Here is a 20,461-nt window from a genome sequence, read left to right on the forward strand (position 1 = left end):
AGGACCTAATTGGGAAGGACCTTACCGCATAATCAACAAGATCGGCAAAGGAGCATACAAGCTTCAAGATTTGACAGGGAAAGACATCCCCAGGACTTGGAACGCCGCCAACCTCCGAATATTTTATGCCTAAACCGACAACCCCATGCATGGTTGGTCACTCCTTTGTAATCTTTTTTCACTTATATATGATTGAGATATTATACTCTATGATTGTTTTGAAAGATCATCTCCCAACCTGTTTTCACATTCACCCAAGGGGTCAGTCTTCGCCCCTCTTGCCTAGTGCCGCCTCACTTAATAATTCTTTCGCATTCACCCAAGGGGCCGGTCTTCGCCCCCCTTGCCTGGTGCCGTCTCACTTAATGATTTTTTCTCATTCACCCAAGGGGTCGGTCTTCGCCCCTCTTGCCGGGTACCATCTCTGGCTTATTACATTCACCCAATGGGCTGATTTTCGCCCCCTTGCCTAGTGCCACCTCATGATGACTTTTTACATTCACCCAGGGGGCCGGTTTTCGCCCCCCTTGCCTGGTGCCGCCTTATCCGAGGGGCCGCCAGATTCAGAATTAAGTCCATCATACTCAAAATCATTCACAAACACATCGTCCAGTGGTTATACAGTGTTGCATATAGAATTTAATATAGGAGATTAGTGCAAAGATTTGTCATTAAAGAGAAGCAAATTACAAGGCAATTTCTCATTCGTTGCAAGGAAGCAAAATTACAAGGTACTTAAAAACAAAAATTACAAAGTTCCCCTACCTTGGCCAGGAAAAGACATCAAGATTGGCTCAACGTTGTCATCCCCCACTAACAGGTGCCCGTCTTCCACATAGGCCCCCAACTGCATCCAAGACCAGTCTTTGTCTAGAAAAGCCAGAGCTAGTTGGGACTGGGCACTCTCCCAAGCATCCACAGCAGCTTGACCCACAACTTTCTCCAGCTGCTCTTTTTCAGCCTCAGCGGCCGCCCGTCCATCCTCCAACGCCAGTACCCGAGTCTCCAAAGACGCCTTCTCCTCCCATAATGCATGCACTTGCCTCAGAAGTACCATCTTTTCTCGCCCAGCAGACTCAGCACGAGCTTTCCAAGCTACGACCTCCTCTTTTCGTCGGTGAAGCGCCTCATCTTTGGCACGGACCGCCCATTCGGATTCCATCACCTGGGCGGTGAGTTTCAACTTGTCGCTTTCCAGAAACCCCACGCGAGTGGATAGATCCGTCGCCTGGGCCTTGGCGACCTCGCCCAGCCTGACCATCTCCGCCTTCTCGACGGAATGAAGATCAGCCATCTTCAGCTTCTCCGCCTCATGAGCAGTCCAGAGCTTCGCCATCGCGTCATCCGCCAGGCGCGACTCCAGAACCCCATCCGTCTCTAAAAACTTCTGGATGGAAGCAATAAGGACATCACTTCCCTTCACATTCTGCAGCAGGACGGACAGGGGTAACTTGTCGAAGGTCTCCTTGGCATGGGCATTGAGGAACGCCTGCTCAATCGCCCTGGGGACACTAACAGGAGAAATGCGGTCCTGAATCCCCCTAGAACCTTCCTCCTGCTTGGCTCAGAAGAACGACCAACATCCTCTCCAGCTGTCTGCCCAGAGGAAGGAAGCGCCGATGTACCAGCTTCTTCCCCAGTCGATGCGGGCGGGGGGTTTTCAATAGGATCAGCAGGAAGAACCGTTTTAGTAGGCACAATAGGGGGCGTCTCAGGAGTCCTTTGGACCAGCTCTTGATCCATCAAATTCTCAGGCTGCCCCCCACTCACTGAAGAGGGTGGCACAACTGTTTCACTGGGGGACCCCTCAGTGGGACAGGGAACGGGGGATGACGTTCTCTGACACTTGGAAGCAGCAGCGTCTTTCTTGACCAGGGCGACAGTCCTTTTCAGAAGCAGGCTCTTCCTCAGCTTCTCACTCATTTTGGCTTTTAGTTCGACTGCACAAAGAAGAAGAAAAACGTTAGCAACAAGATAAACATATACATGAAGACAAAGCAGTAAAAGAAGTCGAAATCCGGTCCACCCACCAACAAGGTCCACTAAAGCCCCGCCCCCATCACGGATCGTCGAGCAAGGAAGAATTCCCCCTCATCAATCCAGTAAGTTATGAGTTGGGCAGCTTTCGCCTCTTCCGGAGATAAGTCTTCGGTCTCCACTAAAAAGCCCTTGGAATGGCGTTGATGGATGTCCCTCTTCCATGCAAAGGGGAATCGCGGCTCGCCGGATTTGCTGAGACACCAGTCATTCCACGCTCGCCTGACGTTGACCTTGAAGTACCCGCCCTTCCATTTTTTCTCATTTGAAGAGAATGGCGTGAATAGCCCCCGTTTTGGCCGAGATTGTAGACTCGTCCACCTGTGACGTGCTTCCTTATCTTCATCAGAATTGGTGTGGTGGCCGACCCGAAACATCCAAAAGAATAGCTTTAGAGTGCAAGGGATGCCCGCCGCCTGGTACATTATCTCGAACGCCCGAATGAACCCCCACGAGTTTGGGGTCAGTTAGCTCGATGCAATCTGCAGATGCACCAGAATTTGAATATCCCACTCCTCCAGGGGGAGACGAAGCCCCAAGCGCCGGATGTACGCCTCGTACAAAAAGAAGGTGTATTTGTCTTTTTTCTCCTCGACGAAGTCATAACAGACCCTCTCCCCTGACCTAGGGGCGCTGGCCTCGAAACCATGAAAAGTTTCCTTGGCCACAGGTATGCTGAGGGGAGTCCCATAGGGGAACGTGCTGGGAGTCTCGAGCACTTCTCTGTCCACCCACCAATAGCGGGAATCCTCCCCGGCCAGCTCCGTCGGAACGAACAGTTGAGGAGCCTTTGCCTTATATGTCCTCATCGTCATGAACTTGTCATCACAAGAGTCATCAGACTCAGACTCAGACCTAGACTCAGACTCAGACTCGGAACTGTCACTCAGATTGAACCCATACTTGGCACGCAGTGAGGCCAAATAATCGTCGGCGCCCCCTAATGAAACCCTGCACCTCCACCTCTGGGAGGAGGAGGGACGACGCTCAGCGGTTCAAGAACCTCCACCAATGCGTAAGACGAAGGCGACGATATTTGGAAACACGATGGAGGTCCAGGAAGGATCTCCACGTCGGGATCAGACTCGTAATCACAAATGAAAACCATGAGAAACGAGTGTTACCTGGGTTTTTGAAGAAGTTGAAAGAAGGAAGAATCCAGAAGAAGATCACGCTGGAAGCAAGAAGTCGCGGAAAGAATTCAGGGGTTTTTGAAAATACGTAAAAGAGAAAAAGTCACAAGACCCTCTATTTATAGAGGAACCTGGACCATGGGCCAAATGACCAGGCCCATCCATATCCTCATCAGGGCCGTAGAAAAACACTCAAGTGCAATCCAATGGAAACCCGAAAAACAAGGAAAATTCGGCGGAAACCAAAGGTCGTGCCACGTGCTGGCAGTTGAATGACCAGCGGTCACTCCAGGACATGACAATGTTCGGTGGACATTAAGAGTCACAGTAGGTAATGATGAAACATCCCACTCCAGCTGATACATTACCCAAGGTCATTAATACCTACCACGTGGCCCGGGGAACCAAAGAGGCACGTCATAAAATCTCAAGAAGTACCTAGCCGCTCAAGATAGATCAATGCGCCTAGTTAGACAATCACCGGGTCGAGGAACGTCTCTAACAGTCCTCGCCCGGCGCCCTGACCAGCTCAATCAACGCCCTTTCAACCTCAGGTCGCCAAATCTCATATGGTCAGACCGCCCTGAAAGAGGTAGAGTCTCCCAACATGCTCGCCCAGCATCCTGGCGGACCGGGGGCAACTGTTCCTACCCGTCGAACCGAAGAGTCATACTTGGTCGCCGAGGTGGGTCCCGCATCCAAATCAAGCAAAGCTCGTGTAGAGTCTCCCAGCATGCTCGCCCAGCATCCTGGCAGACTGGGGGCAACTATTCCTACCCGGCGAACCGAAGAGTCATAATTGGTCGCCGAGGTGGGCCCCGCGTGTTGGGACAACCAGAGTTGACCTAAGAGACATCATGCTTTCAGTACCTCACCAACCCACCTGCCAGCACTGCAGACAGGCTGCAGAACGGCTACCAAACCAACCACACGCTAAAAGGTAAGGGTGGCACAGTGTACGGTCCTAGCAGACCGCCTGACACGGGAAAAGCAACCCCCAACAATACCTTTGGTCGGCCACGCGTCGCACCACCTGCCAAGAGCCCAAAGTCAACTCTCCCTTCTATAAATAGAGGTCTCTACCAACAGGAAGTACCTTAACCTCTCTACTCTTTAACATTACTCACTCTACTACTCTTTACCTTCATTATTCTCATATTCCCAGTCATTTAGTTCATACACTGACTTGATCGTCGGAGAACCTTTTCAGGTACCTCCACCGGCGGGTCCAGCTCTCCTACCTCCTCTTGCTACTTTGACGACTATCCTCTCCTCCTTCCTCAGCAACTGATCAACCATTGTCCGTACCTTTGTGTTTTAAGAAAGAACAATGTTCAAATTACATGATATGAGTTACATTATGTTCAAAACAAAACGACACTCATGGACGAGGAAGATGCATTAGGCCAGGCTACCTCTTTCTCTTTCTTATTTTGCAAAAAACATTTTTGTAGGAAGTGGGAAAGTCTAGCTTCAACTATAATCGTTTTTTAACGAAATGGGTTTTTCAAAATCCAAACCAAACAATATAAAATTATTAGAAATGATTATTTGATAAAAAGAATTCCTTTTTATTTATTTTATACTATAAATTGGACCCAACCAATTTCACTTTTGAAGGTATTGAGTTATGTATCATGTTAAAGGGGAAAATTTCCTCCAACTAACTCAAATCTCAATCGAACCAAAATCCTATTGCTTTGATGGGCAGTTCTGATTCAAAAATACAGCCAAATCCAACTAACAATCGGAACGAATGAACACTCCTACACGTGAGAAAAAATAAATATAGAAAAATTGGAAGAAAATATAGGTGATTATATGCAATTACAATTTATGAATTTTATACATTATTACTATATCATCCGTCATTTATGTTTATAATCATCGATTCTTAAAAAATATAAAGGAATAATATATTATATAATAAATATATATAAATCTTCACACTGTATGTATATAAATATTACAATCTATTTTTTTTAAAATTTTTACATTTAAGAGAAGAAGTTTCATATTCTATCTAAATGATAAAAGTATCACATCATACTATTTTTTCTCTTTCTTTTATGTAATTCTCACTTTAGTACTACAAGAGATCTTGACGGATAAAATTGATGCTATCTTAGAACACTAAGGGTTAGTTTGGGAGTTGGATTTTGGAGGGGAAGGAAAGGAAAGGGAAGGCTTGAGAACCATGAAATAAGTGTATTTCATGGTTCTCAAGCCTTCCCTTTCCCTCCCTTCCCCTCCAAAATTCAACTCCCAAACTAATCCTAAGTATTTCTAGCATTCAACTTTAATTATTTTTTGCTCACATGGACGGTGGCCTCCGCAACTATATCTCATGAACAGTACTGCCTAAGATAAACGTCCCTACTCGCCTTCTTTTCCCCATCATGTAATTCTACTTAAGGGTTAAGCCTAAATTAACATTAATTGCTTCAGGGACATGATCTAAGAATAGGACACCTGATATAGTGCAATTGATTAAATGTATGATTTAATAGATGTCAACTGTGTCTGTTTTGTATTATTATTCCATTCATACTCAATTGTTGATTCTATAGATGTGCTGATTGTTTTAATTTCGCACTCATCAATTCCATCAACTTGTTTTTTTTATTTTAAGGTTTGTTATATTAATATAATATTCTTCTCGTTTAACATATATTTTGATTCTTTTTAAGATATGCCTAATTAAATGATGTCAAGTTAAATATACTCATTCAATTATCATATACTTTCCGTATCTAAGAGAGGAAAATATGAAATAAGAAATGAAAAAGATGTTGTAATAAATAATTATATATTTGGAAAAAGATATAATTGAATATTGAGTTTCTAAAATATCAAGTAATTTGCAACAACAAAAAAATGTCTAAACATTAAAAATATGGAAGGCAAGGAATAAAAATTGCTTTTAAAATTTTGGTTTTATATAAGAATCAAAAGATGTAAGTTTTATTAGGAAAATAAATAAATTAATTATTTATCAATAAAATTATCATCTTTAGTTCCATTATTCTATTTTGGAAAAGAAAGTGAGTATAGAATAAAATAAAATCCTAAAAAGCTTATTAAAAATATTAGGGTTTAGTTGTGATGAGTAGAACCTGACCCTACCTAGGAATGGTAAAAAACCCGTACTTTTGGATACTTGCGGGTATTATAAATGAACTTTTAAAAATACACGTAGTATATACGGGCGGGTACGGGTATTATGGTATCCGTATCCGCGAGTACTCGTTATTTATATGATTAATATATTATATTTAATTAAAATAAAAAATACATTATTCTAACATTTATTACACTATGTATATTTTTTCCTTTTACTTTATTTACATATTTATTGAGTTTGGTGGTAAAACACCCTACAAATATTATTACATATGTAGAAACACGCATATTTTACAAAGAAAATATATATTTTTTGTTAAAAAATGAGAACAAAAAATCATACAAATGGAAATCACCAATAAATTTAGCATTTTTGCCAAATATTCAATCAAAAGATACAAAAATAATTAAGTTTCATCTTATTTGAAAGAAGTAAAAAATTTAAAAATTATTTATAATAGACGAAACCCGCGGGTACCTATAAATACCCGCAAATACCCGCTCACGGGTACCCGTACGAGTACGGGCGTGTATGGGTATTACTCTTCTATTTTGAAATGGGTAGCGGGTAGCTACTACCCGTGCCCGCTCGTGCCCGTTGCCGTCCCTAACCCTACCCACTAACCTAGATTAACTTGATCATGATCAGATCTAATCAGGTTGGATCTCATTGGATCTAGGGTTGGCTTGAGTTTAAATATAGATCTCATCAATATTTAGGGTAAGATAGGAGACAAGTATGACCTGATCCAACTCATCTCATGATCACTCACTTATCATGTGTGTATGTGTCTCTGTTCAATTGTGTACAGAATAATGATACATTTTGGTCAAAATTATCATTAATTTTCTAATTATTTTATCATATATACATGATTAACAAAATATATATACATTTATTATTTTATATGTCAAAAAACATATTCATAATAATAAGTAATCTTGAGAATACTTATCTAAAAGATGTATGTGTTATATTTAATTATGTCTTTCGAGTTTAAAGGTTGGCCCATTCAACATTGTCAGATGCATTAGATTTGGGTATAGGATCGAGTCTAGTTTCAAAAAGATGACAAGATAAACTTTTAACTCATTATATTTTGGAAAGAAAGTGGGAGAATAGAGAGTGTAGAATAAAATAAATCTTAGTTTATTAAAAAACACTAATTGGAGAGTATAAATTTTTAATCTAAAAGATAAATAAAACTAACAATATTAAGAATAGTTTTGTAGTATTGTCCATAGTGACATGCTTATCATTAAAGCTAACAAAAACTAATTTCCATATGAAATTGTTTATTTTTGGAAAGAATGTTAAAGTTGTGTTTGAGTGGGGCTATTTGTGTCCAATATAATATACATACCCATTAAAAATGCATTTTTTAATTGATAAGATTGATTTAAAAAATTAATTTGAATTATTTCTTAAAAGAAAGGTTTTAATATATTGTAGGTTTGGTTATCTAAATGAATCAAACTGGAACTTTATGAACTTAAAATTGAGAGATTGTGAATATCTCATGTAAATATATAATGTTAGTTTATATATACTGTGAATATCTCATGTAAATATATAATGTTAGTTTATATATACTTAATATTATATATATAATAGCAATATTTTGAATGTGTTTTTAAAAGAAATTATATCTCAATATTAAATGTTATATAATAACTCTAAGAACACTATAAGGTGGAGAAATTTGATAAAAGAAAAACCTTAGTCAAAACATTAAAGCTACTCAAACTCAAGATTTTTACGTTGCAAATAATTCAAACTTCACTTTTAGAGTCAACTTAAATTAATAAGACAAGCTCAGACCACTTATTTTTATCAGAAACAAACGAATACTCATACTATTTACCTCCTTAATTAATACTCACAATATCTCTAATTATAAGTCATATTTGCATAATTCACATGGATTAAAAATTAATTATGTCACTCAAATTTATTAAACTTTTTAAAACTATCCATACAAATGAACAAATATCCTCTTAATTAGTGAAGAGGTAAGTAATTATTTTTACTTATATTTTATAATAAAAATGTAATTTATGATAAACAAAAAAATAAAAGTATTATTACATTACTCTTTTATATTATTATGTAATACTTGGATCTTCATTACTAATAATATCCTTACTCATTTACAAAGGAGGTAAAGAAAATTGAAAGGAAAGAAAAACTGTGATGAAGAGTTTGAATCTATCTCGCTTAGCATCTCATTAATGGCTCACAAGAAAGTGGAGGGCCCCACAACCCACTGCTTCCGTTTCTACCCACGTGCTACAATTCATTAATTAACATCACTGATAACAAGTACGGCATCAAAATTATAAAAAAGAAATAAAATAAAATTCCGTCCTCCCTTTTTATTTTTTTGTGTAATTATCCCACGTGTTTAAATTCTCCTTCTTTCTTTCTCTCTCTCATATTCTCTCCATTTCTATTTCACTCATCGTTTTCTTTTCTCTTCTTTGCCCCCTCTACTAACCCAAAATGAAAATTCACACATCGGCGATTCTTTTTTCATTCACCGTTCTCATGACGGTTTCACTAGCGGATCAGTTAACTTCCACCACCTACCACGGCGCTTTACTCACCAACCACACATGCTACAGTCAACACAACAAACATGTCCTATCTCCACCCCTCTTCATCTGCAAAAACAAAACACAGCGATCAAAATCATCAGAATCGGAGTGCGATGTGTGGAGCAAGGCGTGTTCGGAGGTGGTGATGAGCGTGGCACGGCGGCCGGAGATAGCAGAGTGGTTGAAAAAGGTGAGGAGGAAGATCCATGAGAATCCAGAGCTAGCTTTTGAGGAAATTGAGACGAGTAGGTTGATAAGAAAAGAGTTGGATCTGATGGAAGTTAGTTATCGATATCCGTTGGCGAAGACTGGTATTCGTGCCTGGATCGGAACTGGTGGTCCACCTTTTGTAGCCATTAGAGCTGATATGGATGCACTTCCTATTCAGGTGTGTTGTTATACTGGTTCACCTTCTTATTTGATCATCATAAAACTTACTTTTTGTAATTTTTCTTACCAAAATCTCCACCTTTGTTAAGATGGAAATATTTAAGCACAAAAATTGCACATTCTTAGGGTTTTTTTGCTACTTCTCTATTAGACTTTAGCTAAAAATGTTTTGTTTTTCTAAAAATGTTAGTTAATTAACTTAAATAGCTTGTGAGTTCAAAAATTAAGATTGGAAAGTTTTTTATGGAAGGTTGATTTTTTTGAAATTACCTTTTCTTTGTACTAACTAAGGACACCTGACAGGTTTTGATATATCTGATCTATTTATCTTATTATACATAAATAAAGTAACTTCAGATATTTTTCTATGGTTTATATTTACGTGTCAGAGATATATCTGATCTGTCTTATCTTATTACAACAAATATAACTTTAGATATTTTTCTATTTTTATATGATTTCCACATGTGTGTCAGAGATATCTGAAATGTATGTGAAGTGTCTTTTTTGTTTTGTGTGATGTTTTTTTGTTGCATGTGAATAATTAATACAAACATGTGTATTAGGTTTAGTACTTGTGAAGGAGTACTTTTACTTTGTGTGACAAAGGACATGGATCACTCTTTGAAGGTGGTTGCATTCATGATATTTTTTCTTATTGAGAGAAAAGGTGGTTGCATTCATGATGTTTTTTCTTATTGTGAGTACTAATGCGTGTCTAATATGTCAGTCAAATTTATGAAATATATTTGTGTTTCTAAAGCTCCATGCCTTTTTTTGATACTAGTGATTTACTTCTAATGCATTTCACTTTATAGTTAAAAGAAATGTTCTTTCTTTCCAACCTTCCATTACTAGCTGTTACTTTTCATGGTCGTCTTAACTTTGTTTTAGTATAGTTGAAAGCTTATTTTTCATCAAAATGGAGATCATTCTCATGTAATATTTGGGATTGTTTTAGGAAGCTGTGAAATGGGAGTACAAGTCAAAAGTTGCCGGTAAAATGCACGCTTGTGGGCACGACGCACATGTGGCTATGCTTATCGGCGCTGCCAAGATCTTGAAAACTAGAGAGCATTTGTTAAAGGTTTGTTATTCCATAACCTCTATTCTTTATACATACAACCTTATACACCCTCAATCAATGACAAAAAACATAGCTAAGGTTAAAGTTAACTTTAATTGGAACTATGTGAGCTTAATATTCACATGTGTGGTTGGTGTAAAATGGAAAAAAACGGTAATCGTGTACTTATTCACTTTGTATTTAAAAAATATATTCACTTTGAATAACCCAAGAAGGTAATTTAAGATAGATCACTCGGCCACTCACTTTTTATTCCATGAAATTTGACTGTCATATCTTAATTTTCATTCCGTACGTACATTCATTATTTGATCAGTAAAAAGGAACTGAGTACATCGTATTTACATTGTGTTCCTTTCTTTACGGCGGAACATAGAACAACATTACATGAGATGTCTCCTTGACCAAAAAGTCTAGTCCGTTACAACCTTTACCTTAACAATTTCATTGCCAGAATTGCTGAATAGCGCTAGAGGAATTTTGTCTATAAGCAAAATCAAAACTTATATATTATAGTATATAAGATATAAGTATATTTTAATTAATTATATATCACTACATGTTGTTATTTAAAACATCATTCACTTACTTCAAATTTATTTCTGATGTATTAAATCTTCGGCTTTTGAAGTTTCAATGTATTAAATATCATGAAGATACACTAACCTTCTTAATACACGCGTTATAATTATCATTATTTTTCTATATTTGAGTTGGGATATATTTCAGTTTAAGCTGTCGGTGGTTTAATTAAGGCATGTTGCCTATATCAGTTAATTTCTACTGCTCCCGCTGGAGACAATATAATCTGCAAAGATTTCCCCCCTCTTTATTTGTTCTAAATTTAGGGTCTCTTTTTTGTCCTCAGCATGATAATACTCTTTAGTAGGTTTTAGGTCAATTTATTTTCAACCACCTTTATATGTTTTTTTTATTCTCATTTTATTATATACCAATCATGTCTTCTAAACTTTGAGTTCCATATGTTACCTAAATTTTTTTTCACAATGATCTGAAATTACTATTAAATTATTAATATTAGTTGGAGAGTATACGTAGTTTTGTTAACTCAAAAGTGCTTTTGACAATTAACAAAAAATAAACTGTCAAATTCTTCGTATTATTTTTATTATATTATGAGAGTTTTATCACAACTTTTAAAAACAAGTTCACATCTCCACAATAATTATATTCCCAAAGTTTAAGCACGTTGACAGCTTTCACAATGGATCTTTTAACCATACTATATCAAACATAAACTGTATCAGTAAGGGTTTGAAATGTCTTATATAGGAGATCGACTGACCATCAGTTTTTTATATCGTCTTATATAATCAACATATAAATTTATTTAGATGAAAGTAAACTGTGTTTAAGATTATTTTTTATTAATAATTGATTTATAAATAAACCATGTCATATTTTTATGGGTAAAATAATTTGCAAGCTAATTTTATAGGAGAATATTACTACTCAATTTTAATTTATTTATTTTTATATGGCTGTTAAAAATTCAGACAAGGTAGACTATCTAGCCTCGTTTGACAACTAATAGTGAGTGTCATTTCTTAAGTATTTGGTTATTGACTAATAAGATGTTAATATAATGATTTAAAAAATTAATGTAGTAGTATAAGGTATTATTTAATTCTCATATATTATAATAGATCAAAAGTTGAATGTTTAATCATATAAGTGATATTTATTGCCAGAAACAAACACACATTATATTTTTTTTTACTCATATGTGATGGATAGCTTTGGTGTTGGTTATAAGAAAGAGAGAATGTTACTGTAAATGCACTACCATTTTTCTTTTAATTTGATTATTTCAATAATTCAATTTTTCTTACTTTAATTAATTCCACGCTATCTCAGATTTGAAACTTTTTGTTTAAGTGAGATGGAATCTATCGCATTAATGTGGAAGAACTTGTTCTGAAGCAAAATTAAGTGGTTATTTAAATTGTGTCCCACTGAATAAAGTTTGCTTTGTCTTCCGTTTTAAAAAAATAAAACTTGCTTTGTCTTGCATCGGCCAGAGCACATGATACCCTTCAGAACTTGCTCTTTTTTATTTCTTATAACACATTATTACAGATCTTATAATATTTACATAATTTAATTTAATCCCTTTTATATATTTGTTTTAATCTTATCACATCACACAACTAAATAAGATGTATCTCATTTTTAATCAATAATTAATACTCTTAGAGGTTGTTAAGTAGAAAGACATGATATGAAAATTTACACTATCATGTTACAATTTAGAGTTTGATGAGTCAATATGATAGAACATAATTATCTCGTTCACATAGTGTATTTTTTATCGAACTGAATAAGAAATGATAACCATGATATGATAATATAATTATTCTTCTCATATCTTACATCTTAACATTATTACTGTTATCACCATCACACTGGTATTAATTTTACCACCATATCAATATCATTATTATTTGGTGTATATCCTATCTTACTCTTATTGCACCCTCTAACCTATCATGGCCACCAATCATGCACACGATTATAACTATGATTTCTTTTTTAGTTTGGCAAAAAGTTGCCAAGCACATTTGTTAAGAAATCAAAATATAAAAATAATAATGTAGAAAAACCACAGTTTAAAACTGTCATATATTTAAATACGCTACTTTCTAATGTAAAGTTTCTGCATTGGATTCTCTAGGAAGTGCTTTAATTAGTATTCAGATGCCTTATTAGGCTTGTTTATAAAGACATGTTAGGCCCTACGGTCTTGTTTAGTTTAGTGCATTGGCAGACAGAAATAGATGGACCCATATAGTACAAGGTTTCTAAACTTACAGAAAAAGTGAAGGTATACTGGCTATGACATAAGTGGGAATCTTGTCTACTTCAACCACTTGCAATAAAGCCTAACGTAGATTATGATTGGAAGTGGTTATTTCTTTTACACTGAAATTTCACTTTTCTCAAATAGTGGTTGGTGAAAGCATAGATGGAAAAAGTTCTAATAATGTTTGTCCAACACTTTGGGATATAAAAAGTATAGAGCAGAGATAAGAAAAAAAGAGGGAAAATGATATATGTGATTGATGATATTATGTGAAAATGAGAGATAAAAATGGCAAGGTGTATTAAAATTACAAGTTGTTTTAATAATTTGTTTACATATCATTTTAGCTTATAAAGGACACCTTATTTATTCACTCAATAAAGATCATTTCTTATGTCTGCTCTTCAATGCAATAAAAAATGTAGAAATTAATCATTCAGTATCAACGAACTTCATAATTAATCAAACCAGTCTTTTTTCCTAACTCTTTATTGATGTTCTGTCCATTACAGGGAACTGTTATTCTGCTATTCCAGCCAGCAGAGGAAGCTGGTAATGGTGCAAAGAGAATGATACAAGATGGTGCATTGGAGGATGTGGAAGCTATATTTGCAGTTCATGTATCCCATCAATATGCAACTTCTATAGTTGGTTCAAGGCCTGGACCCTTGTTAGCTGGCTGTGGATTCTTCAGAGCAGTAATTAGTGGGAAAAAGGGCACTGCTACTAATCCATACCATTCTGTTGATCCAATTTTGGCTGCTTCAGCTGCAATAATAAGCTTACAGGGTATTGTTTCCCGTGAATCAAACCCCTTGGATTCACAGGTGTTCCTTCATGAATCTCCTTTTTCTTCAAATTCTCAAACTTTGTCACTCTTTTGGGTTGTCTTGCTTGCATACCTTCTCTAACAAAGTATTGGGTTGCCTTTACAATTTAGGTTGTTTCTGTGACTTCATTCAATGGCGGGGACAATCTTGACATGACACCAGACACAGTGGTCCTTGGTGGAACTTTCAGAGCTTTCTCTAACACCAGCTTTTACCGTTTACTTGAAAGAATAGAGCAGGTTGCCCTTAAAACCTAGATGTTATACTTTTTAGTTTTTAGCTTGTTATGTCGATGCATCAAATAGAGAACCGAACTCTAATGTTACCTAGCTACTAATGTCGAACACTTCCGTTTTAGAATGAGCTTAACTTGAATCATATTGTTGTCTCAAACAGGTGATTGTGGAACAGGCCAGTGTCTTCAGATGCTCTGCAGAAGTTGACTTCTTTGAAAAGGAATACACCATTTATCCTCCTACAGTCAATGATGACCGGATGTATGAACATGTGAAGAAGGTGTCCATTGATTTGTTGGGCGAAAATAGTTTCAAGGTAGTACCACCTATGATGGGTGCTGAAGATTTCTCATTTTACTCCCAGGTGATTCCCTCAGCTTTCTACTACATAGGAATAAGGAATGAAACACTCGGGTCTATCCATACGGGACACTCTCCATATTTCATGATCGATGAAGATGTTCTACCGATAGGCGCTGCTGTTCATGCTACCATTGCAGAAAGGTATCTCATTGAACATGGCTGATGACAAAAAAACAGAAAAACCATGTTCATGTTCATGTTCCTAGGTCCACCCAACCTTGTACAAATTTGGTACACATGTCCCTGTATTTATTTCTCTCTTGGGGGTTAAGGAACGGTAGATTCAAAATTATCCTTTCCTTTTTGTGGAGGGAGTCTAGGGTAGCACCAAAATTTGTACTAAGGTGGTTTAAAGCTATTTATCGTTTTTGAAGGTAGATGATAATAATTATACTATAATACAAGTTGGTTTCAGGAAAACCGTTGTATAGTTTTACTTTTACCCCTTATGAAATCAACCGACTGAATAAGCACGTCCTAATAAGAAAATGCTATTAGCATATCACTGCAACATGCTAGTGCCCTATGTGAAACTAATAGGTGTGTTAATTTCCTAGCTAATGAAGGCCACTCAAGGATTGTGCCTATTTGATTCAATTCCTACCCCTTTAACTCATTTTGTTTGAGTTTGCTCATTGATCATAAAAAAAATATCATGAAACAAATCACATTGTCAACTCAAGAAAGCCATACATCAATCATGTCCTCCAATTTAACATATGTTTTACAACATAAATTACATCATCTATGGAAAGAGAAGGTAGATGGAATATGAGCACCTAGTTCCAAAGATACACTTTATTTCAGTACCAAATACCTCCACTAAAAAACAATACTCTTCATGTGACTACATTCTCATTTAATACAACAAAAGGGTTGACAATTGAAATGCAAAGCATTTCAAAAAAAATCCAGCACATTTTCTAAACCCTTCATACTGGTGAAATACTTATAGAGTTCTTCGGCCTTCTACGATGAACGGCCTACATAATTTAAGAAAATCTTACCTCTTCTCTCCACACAAAGATCTTGCTGCTTGTAGAGCAAAATATGTAAGGATGATGTCAGCACCAGCCCTTCGGAGGCACAATAGTGACTCCATCATAACCTTTTCTTCGTCAATCATTTTAAGAGCACCACCAGCCTTTATCATTGAGTATTCACCAGAAACCTGTTCCATTAATTAAAAAGGATTGCGATCAAAGTAGAGATGGGACAATAACTTTGAATCAGAACTTTTTGCCTTAGTACTAGAATGAGCTAGTAAAAAAACCTGATATGCTGCAACTGGCAAAGGAGAATTATCCCTGAGCAGCCTTATGATATCCAAATATGGAAGACCGGGTTTCACCTGCAAATGCATTTTTTGAAGTTAAAGAAATGAAATGGTATTCATAGAAATGAGCATAAGTGAGGTTCATTCTTAAATGTGATCATGCACACATACAACTAAAACTTAACTTACCAAGAGAATATCAGCTCCTTCAGACTCATCTTCCCGCAACTCAGTCAGAGCCTCTCTGTAATTTGCTGGGTTCATCTGATAACTTTTGTTCAGCCACGACAGATTTATAAGCAATGTAAGAACCAATAATGTGAAAGTGATTAGATATATGATAGTAATTTCAACTTCAAGAAAATACATACGTCTTCTTGTCTCCGAAACGGGGGTTTGACTCCAGTGCTTCTCTAAATGGACCATAAAATGAGCTTGCATACCTTTTAGCAACAGATAAATGGCATGGTTTAGGACCAGCAATTTATATACCAGACAAAAAAAGAGGTCAGTGAAGCTAAGAACAACATCCACCAATCAATCTTGTCAGGCAAAACTTCTTTTCTTACAGAATTGGTTTCTGAACGAGTTAATTCAGTAGCAAGTAATAACATGTGATATCTCATGCAGGCAAGAAGATACATGTATAAAGGAATTCGAATGCAATGGGCTGTGGCAGTATGGATTATGGAAAATAAATTTGAGTGCAAGTTACATGAGAAAGAAGCCAACTTGTGCACAATAGAACCGCTACACTTAAAAAATTGATCCAATAAATATGCCACACATTTTGAATACCTCCTTTAATACTCCATGACGAAACATTGATATCTATTGGTTCTTACACACATTCTATAAGTTGTATTTTTCCTAGGCAAGAAGAAACCCCTTGCCATTTGCAAAATTGAAATGAACCAGTTCAAAATAGTGAATGCCACAGTTTGACCGGTTCATGGCCAATTCCACGATCTGAATTCAGTTTTCAACTCAATGGTTTAAGTACCATGAGCTGGCTGGTCTGCTTCACCACTCAACCAGTCAGACCAGCCTGCCCGCCATTGATAAGTACATTTCCATAACAGGGTAAACCTTCAGCAATTTTCAATTCATGGGATACACAGAAGATGAGATCAGGAAAAAGAAAATGCCAAGTAATTACTTTGCTGTGTAAGACATTATAGAAACATGCTGAAAGCCTTCAGCATCCAAAGCTGCTCGTATTGCTCCCACTCTACCATCCATCATATCACTAGGACTAATAACATCTGCTCCAGCTCGGGCCTTTTTCAAAATCAACAAAGAAAAACATGTTAAGCCAAAACATAAATGAAGTTACTGGGGTCACAGATAGAAAGTTAACATTGGAAGTTGGGAACATAAAATCATATGCTGACATCCTCAGATAACAATGCTCAACCATAAAGAAGTTTTGGGTGAACATTACTTGTTGATAAGTACCATTGAGCATTGGTTAATTACTGTTTATTTTCAGAACATTGCGATACCGCGTTCACCCCCATTACACGAATCAAAATTCAATTGTACACACGTGAAACTCATTTAGAGATTAATGAAGGTTTGGGGGAGATGGCGAATGTAATCAGAAGTCAGAATAAATTAACAAATGGTAACAGCCTATAATTGAAATTTTACATATAAGACAGCAGTCCTATTACCTGGGCTACAGCTTGTTTACATAACTGATGAACTGTCTCATCATTCATAATAACTCCTACAATATATCAAGGATATACAATGTAATTAGTACTTTATTGATTATAACTAAGAAAGAGCACTTCCTTCAAGAAAAGTTCAAATCATGCAGAATAGTTCATTTTCCTATACTTCCGCTGCCTATACTTTTGCATTTTCTCAAAAGGTTTCTAACTTTATAGTATAAGGAACAATGGCTTACCATCTTCTCTAACTATACCATCATGCCCATCTGACGAATAAGGATCTAACGCAACATCTGTATAGATAACCTGAAGAAGGTTGAATAAGAAAGGATATTGGCTTAGCCTTCTACAAGCACCAGATAATATAAATTCTCAAACTATAGAAATTATAGTCACTTACAAGGTCAGGGTACTTATCCTTGAGCAAACGTATTGTCCGAGGAACTAAACCATTCTCATTGTATGCTTCATCTCCTGTGGGAGACTGAAGAATAAAAGCAATTATATTAGATTGTGGTAATGCTACAGAAAGCTTATGATATACAGGAGAAGAGAGGATAGAACCTTCAAAGCATCAGGGACTTTGGGGAAGAGTACAACACTATTAACACCAACATCCCGTGCCTTTGCAACCTGTAGCACAAAATGTTACTGAATAATGTCACTGTCACCCATGCAGGTTAGGAATGAAAAAAAAAAGGCTTTAGGTGTGTACTCATTACCTTTAAAACTAAATAAGAAAAAGTTTATTTAATTTATTAAACAAGAAAGAAATGTAATGGTCACATTAAGTACGGGAAATTAAATGCCCAAACAAAACCTACCAACTTAATGCAGCATGGCATAATTCCAAATACTTAGATAATTAAAAAAACAATCAAATCCGTCTAAACTCCTCCACCAAATCACCAAATTGAAACAGCTTAAAAGTTGTAATGAGAAACATAAATAATACTTAGAACAATGAAGCTGATCTATAAAAGTAAAAAAGGGTAAAAAAGGCTTTGGGCATATTAACCTATGATTCAATCGTGCATATTCTCAAAATTTCAATCTCAACTATTCCTTTTTATATAAAAAATTAGATCATAACTATAAAATTGGTTCCTGAGGTGATACTGCTTTAGAGTTTACATAGCAGGCATATCTATGAGTGAGCCATTTAAGATGTTTAAGAGAGTATGTGATGCAGAAACAACAGCAGAAACAAACCTCTTCCACGAGTCCATGTCTCCATCCAAGCCTATAGCATCCAGGCATAGCCCCAATTGGTGTGTCCTCCTCACCTGCAAGGATACATATTCTCATAACCCAAAAGCAAAATGGTACCATTCTACCCAAAAATGAAAAAGGTATATAATCTCCAACATAAACCACAATGAAATCATCACGCACAAAGACCAACCTTCATGAATGAAAAGTGGATACACAAAATTTGCAGGCGACAAACTTGTTTCTTGAAATGCTTCTCGAAGTACCGGTGACCTCCTATTACGACGAGGACGCCTGGGAAGTAGCTGATACAAAAATAATCATTGCTAAGCAAGGTGTACTAACGAACCATCAATAAAATAGCGCGAGGTTTAACTTCATCAAACTCAGGGCAAGAGATTCACGAATATATATAGATATACATATTTATTTATACGGGTGCACTAAAGCAATCAACAATTCATAATACGTTATTACTTTGAAAATTGAAATATAAAAAATTGTATAACAAAAAATCATATAATCATTTAAGCTTTGGAGCACAGACAGAAATTGTCATGTTATGTTCTCTTTGTTTCCACCCTTTTAACCAAAATGTTCGACTTTCCAATTTATGTTCTGTCCTACTTCATTTATAAAAATATAACAAACAGAGAAAATAAACTCATGTCCTATTACATGTGTGTTTTGGCATCTCTACCAACCGCTACCTTAAACTTGGTGTTGTATCAAATAATTTGTAACTCAGTGCAACATGTTACATATTCAAAGGCATAACTCACAATCATTAAATTTCCACAATCAAATCACCACGATGAAACCATCCCAGTGATAAAAAATAATAAAGTAACATTAAAGTTGGAACTGTATACTCACAAGTGAAGGAACCACCGGGGTTCCAATAGGGGCAGCCGGTGTGGGCGGAACAGGAGGCGCGTGAGGCACATTTCCGGCGACAACAGCGGCTTCACATTGAGCATCAGAGAGGCCTAACTTGTGAAGAGGGCCAGAGCCATTTTCAGAATTGGTGGCTCTAACTGCAAAAAGGTGTGGACTTGGGCGAGAATTTGATGAACAAATGAACTTTAAATTCGTGGGCAATGGTGAAACACTAACATAACCATTCCCATCTAAAAAGGAAGACTTCTTTACAGTAAAAGATGCATTAGGAATCGTTGAAGCCATTAATTAGTCGCAAATTCTGCAGTATTCAGAATTCACAATAGTTAATTGATATTGTTAACAATTAGTCCCTTTAAACAAAGTATGAGGGTGAGATTTCGAAAATCTTACCTTGGATTGGAAAATGACGAATAGAGAGAGAGGGTCGTGGCTTATCGGATTGGGTTGAATAAACAATAAAGAGAGCCAATGAGAGGAGAGTTGCATGGATAGTATATGTGAGCATGAATACACTGGATTCAGCAGTTTTTCGTAATTCCGTTTTTGTCCTCCAATTACTCACCAAGTCACAACAACCATGCTACTACTCGTGTTGGATCGTATACTTCAGACACAATTCTATGCCCTCTCTCTTTTACTCAGACTTGTCACAATGAAATATTATTGTGGAGTGGTTACAAAATAGAGTATTCATATTCATGAAAAAGATAAGTTAAAATGTGTGATGTAGGACAGTTTTAATTTATCCAAAAAGAATAAGTCGTACAAAT

General features: G+C 36.5%; 2 protein-coding genes across 3 annotated transcripts; one reads left to right on the forward strand and one right to left on the reverse strand.

The window, feature by feature from the left end:
- Positions 8,714 to 15,048, forward strand: LOC109328189 (IAA-amino acid hydrolase ILR1-like 6). Its single transcript, XM_019561527.1, has 5 exons — positions 8,714 to 9,279; positions 10,243 to 10,368; positions 13,705 to 14,019; positions 14,133 to 14,261; positions 14,419 to 15,048. Exons 1-5 carry the CDS (start codon positions 8,797 to 8,799, stop codon positions 14,782 to 14,784), a joined length of 1,419 nt encoding a protein of 472 aa, XP_019417072.1. The 5' UTR covers positions 8,714 to 8,796; the 3' UTR covers positions 14,785 to 15,048.
- On the reverse strand, positions 15,292 to 20,214 carry LOC109328190 (delta-aminolevulinic acid dehydratase, chloroplastic). Of its 2 annotated transcripts, XM_019561528.1 has the most exons (13): positions 20,082 to 20,214; positions 19,665 to 19,989; positions 18,982 to 19,093; positions 18,789 to 18,862; positions 18,141 to 18,209; positions 17,977 to 18,060; positions 17,813 to 17,882; positions 17,574 to 17,629; positions 17,057 to 17,178; positions 16,269 to 16,340; positions 16,087 to 16,168; positions 15,895 to 15,972; positions 15,292 to 15,792 (listed from the first exon to the last, which is right to left on the reverse strand). In XM_019561528.1, the coding sequence occupies exons 2-13, from the start codon at positions 19,971 to 19,973 to the stop codon at positions 15,625 to 15,627; spliced, it is 1,296 nt and encodes a 431-aa protein (XP_019417073.1). In that variant the 5' UTR covers positions 19,974 to 19,989; positions 20,082 to 20,214; the 3' UTR covers positions 15,292 to 15,624. The 2 variants fall into 2 exon arrangements, with proteins under 2 accessions (XP_019417073.1, XP_019417074.1); XM_019561529.1 differs by lacking the exon at positions 20,082 to 20,214 and having other exon boundaries at positions 19,665 to 20,060.

The sequence above is a fragment of the Lupinus angustifolius genome, chromosome LG15 (genome assembly GCF_001865875.1).
Source record: "Lupinus angustifolius cultivar Tanjil chromosome LG15, LupAngTanjil_v1.0, whole genome shotgun sequence".
NCBI lineage: Eukaryota > Viridiplantae > Streptophyta > Magnoliopsida > Fabales > Fabaceae > Lupinus > Lupinus angustifolius.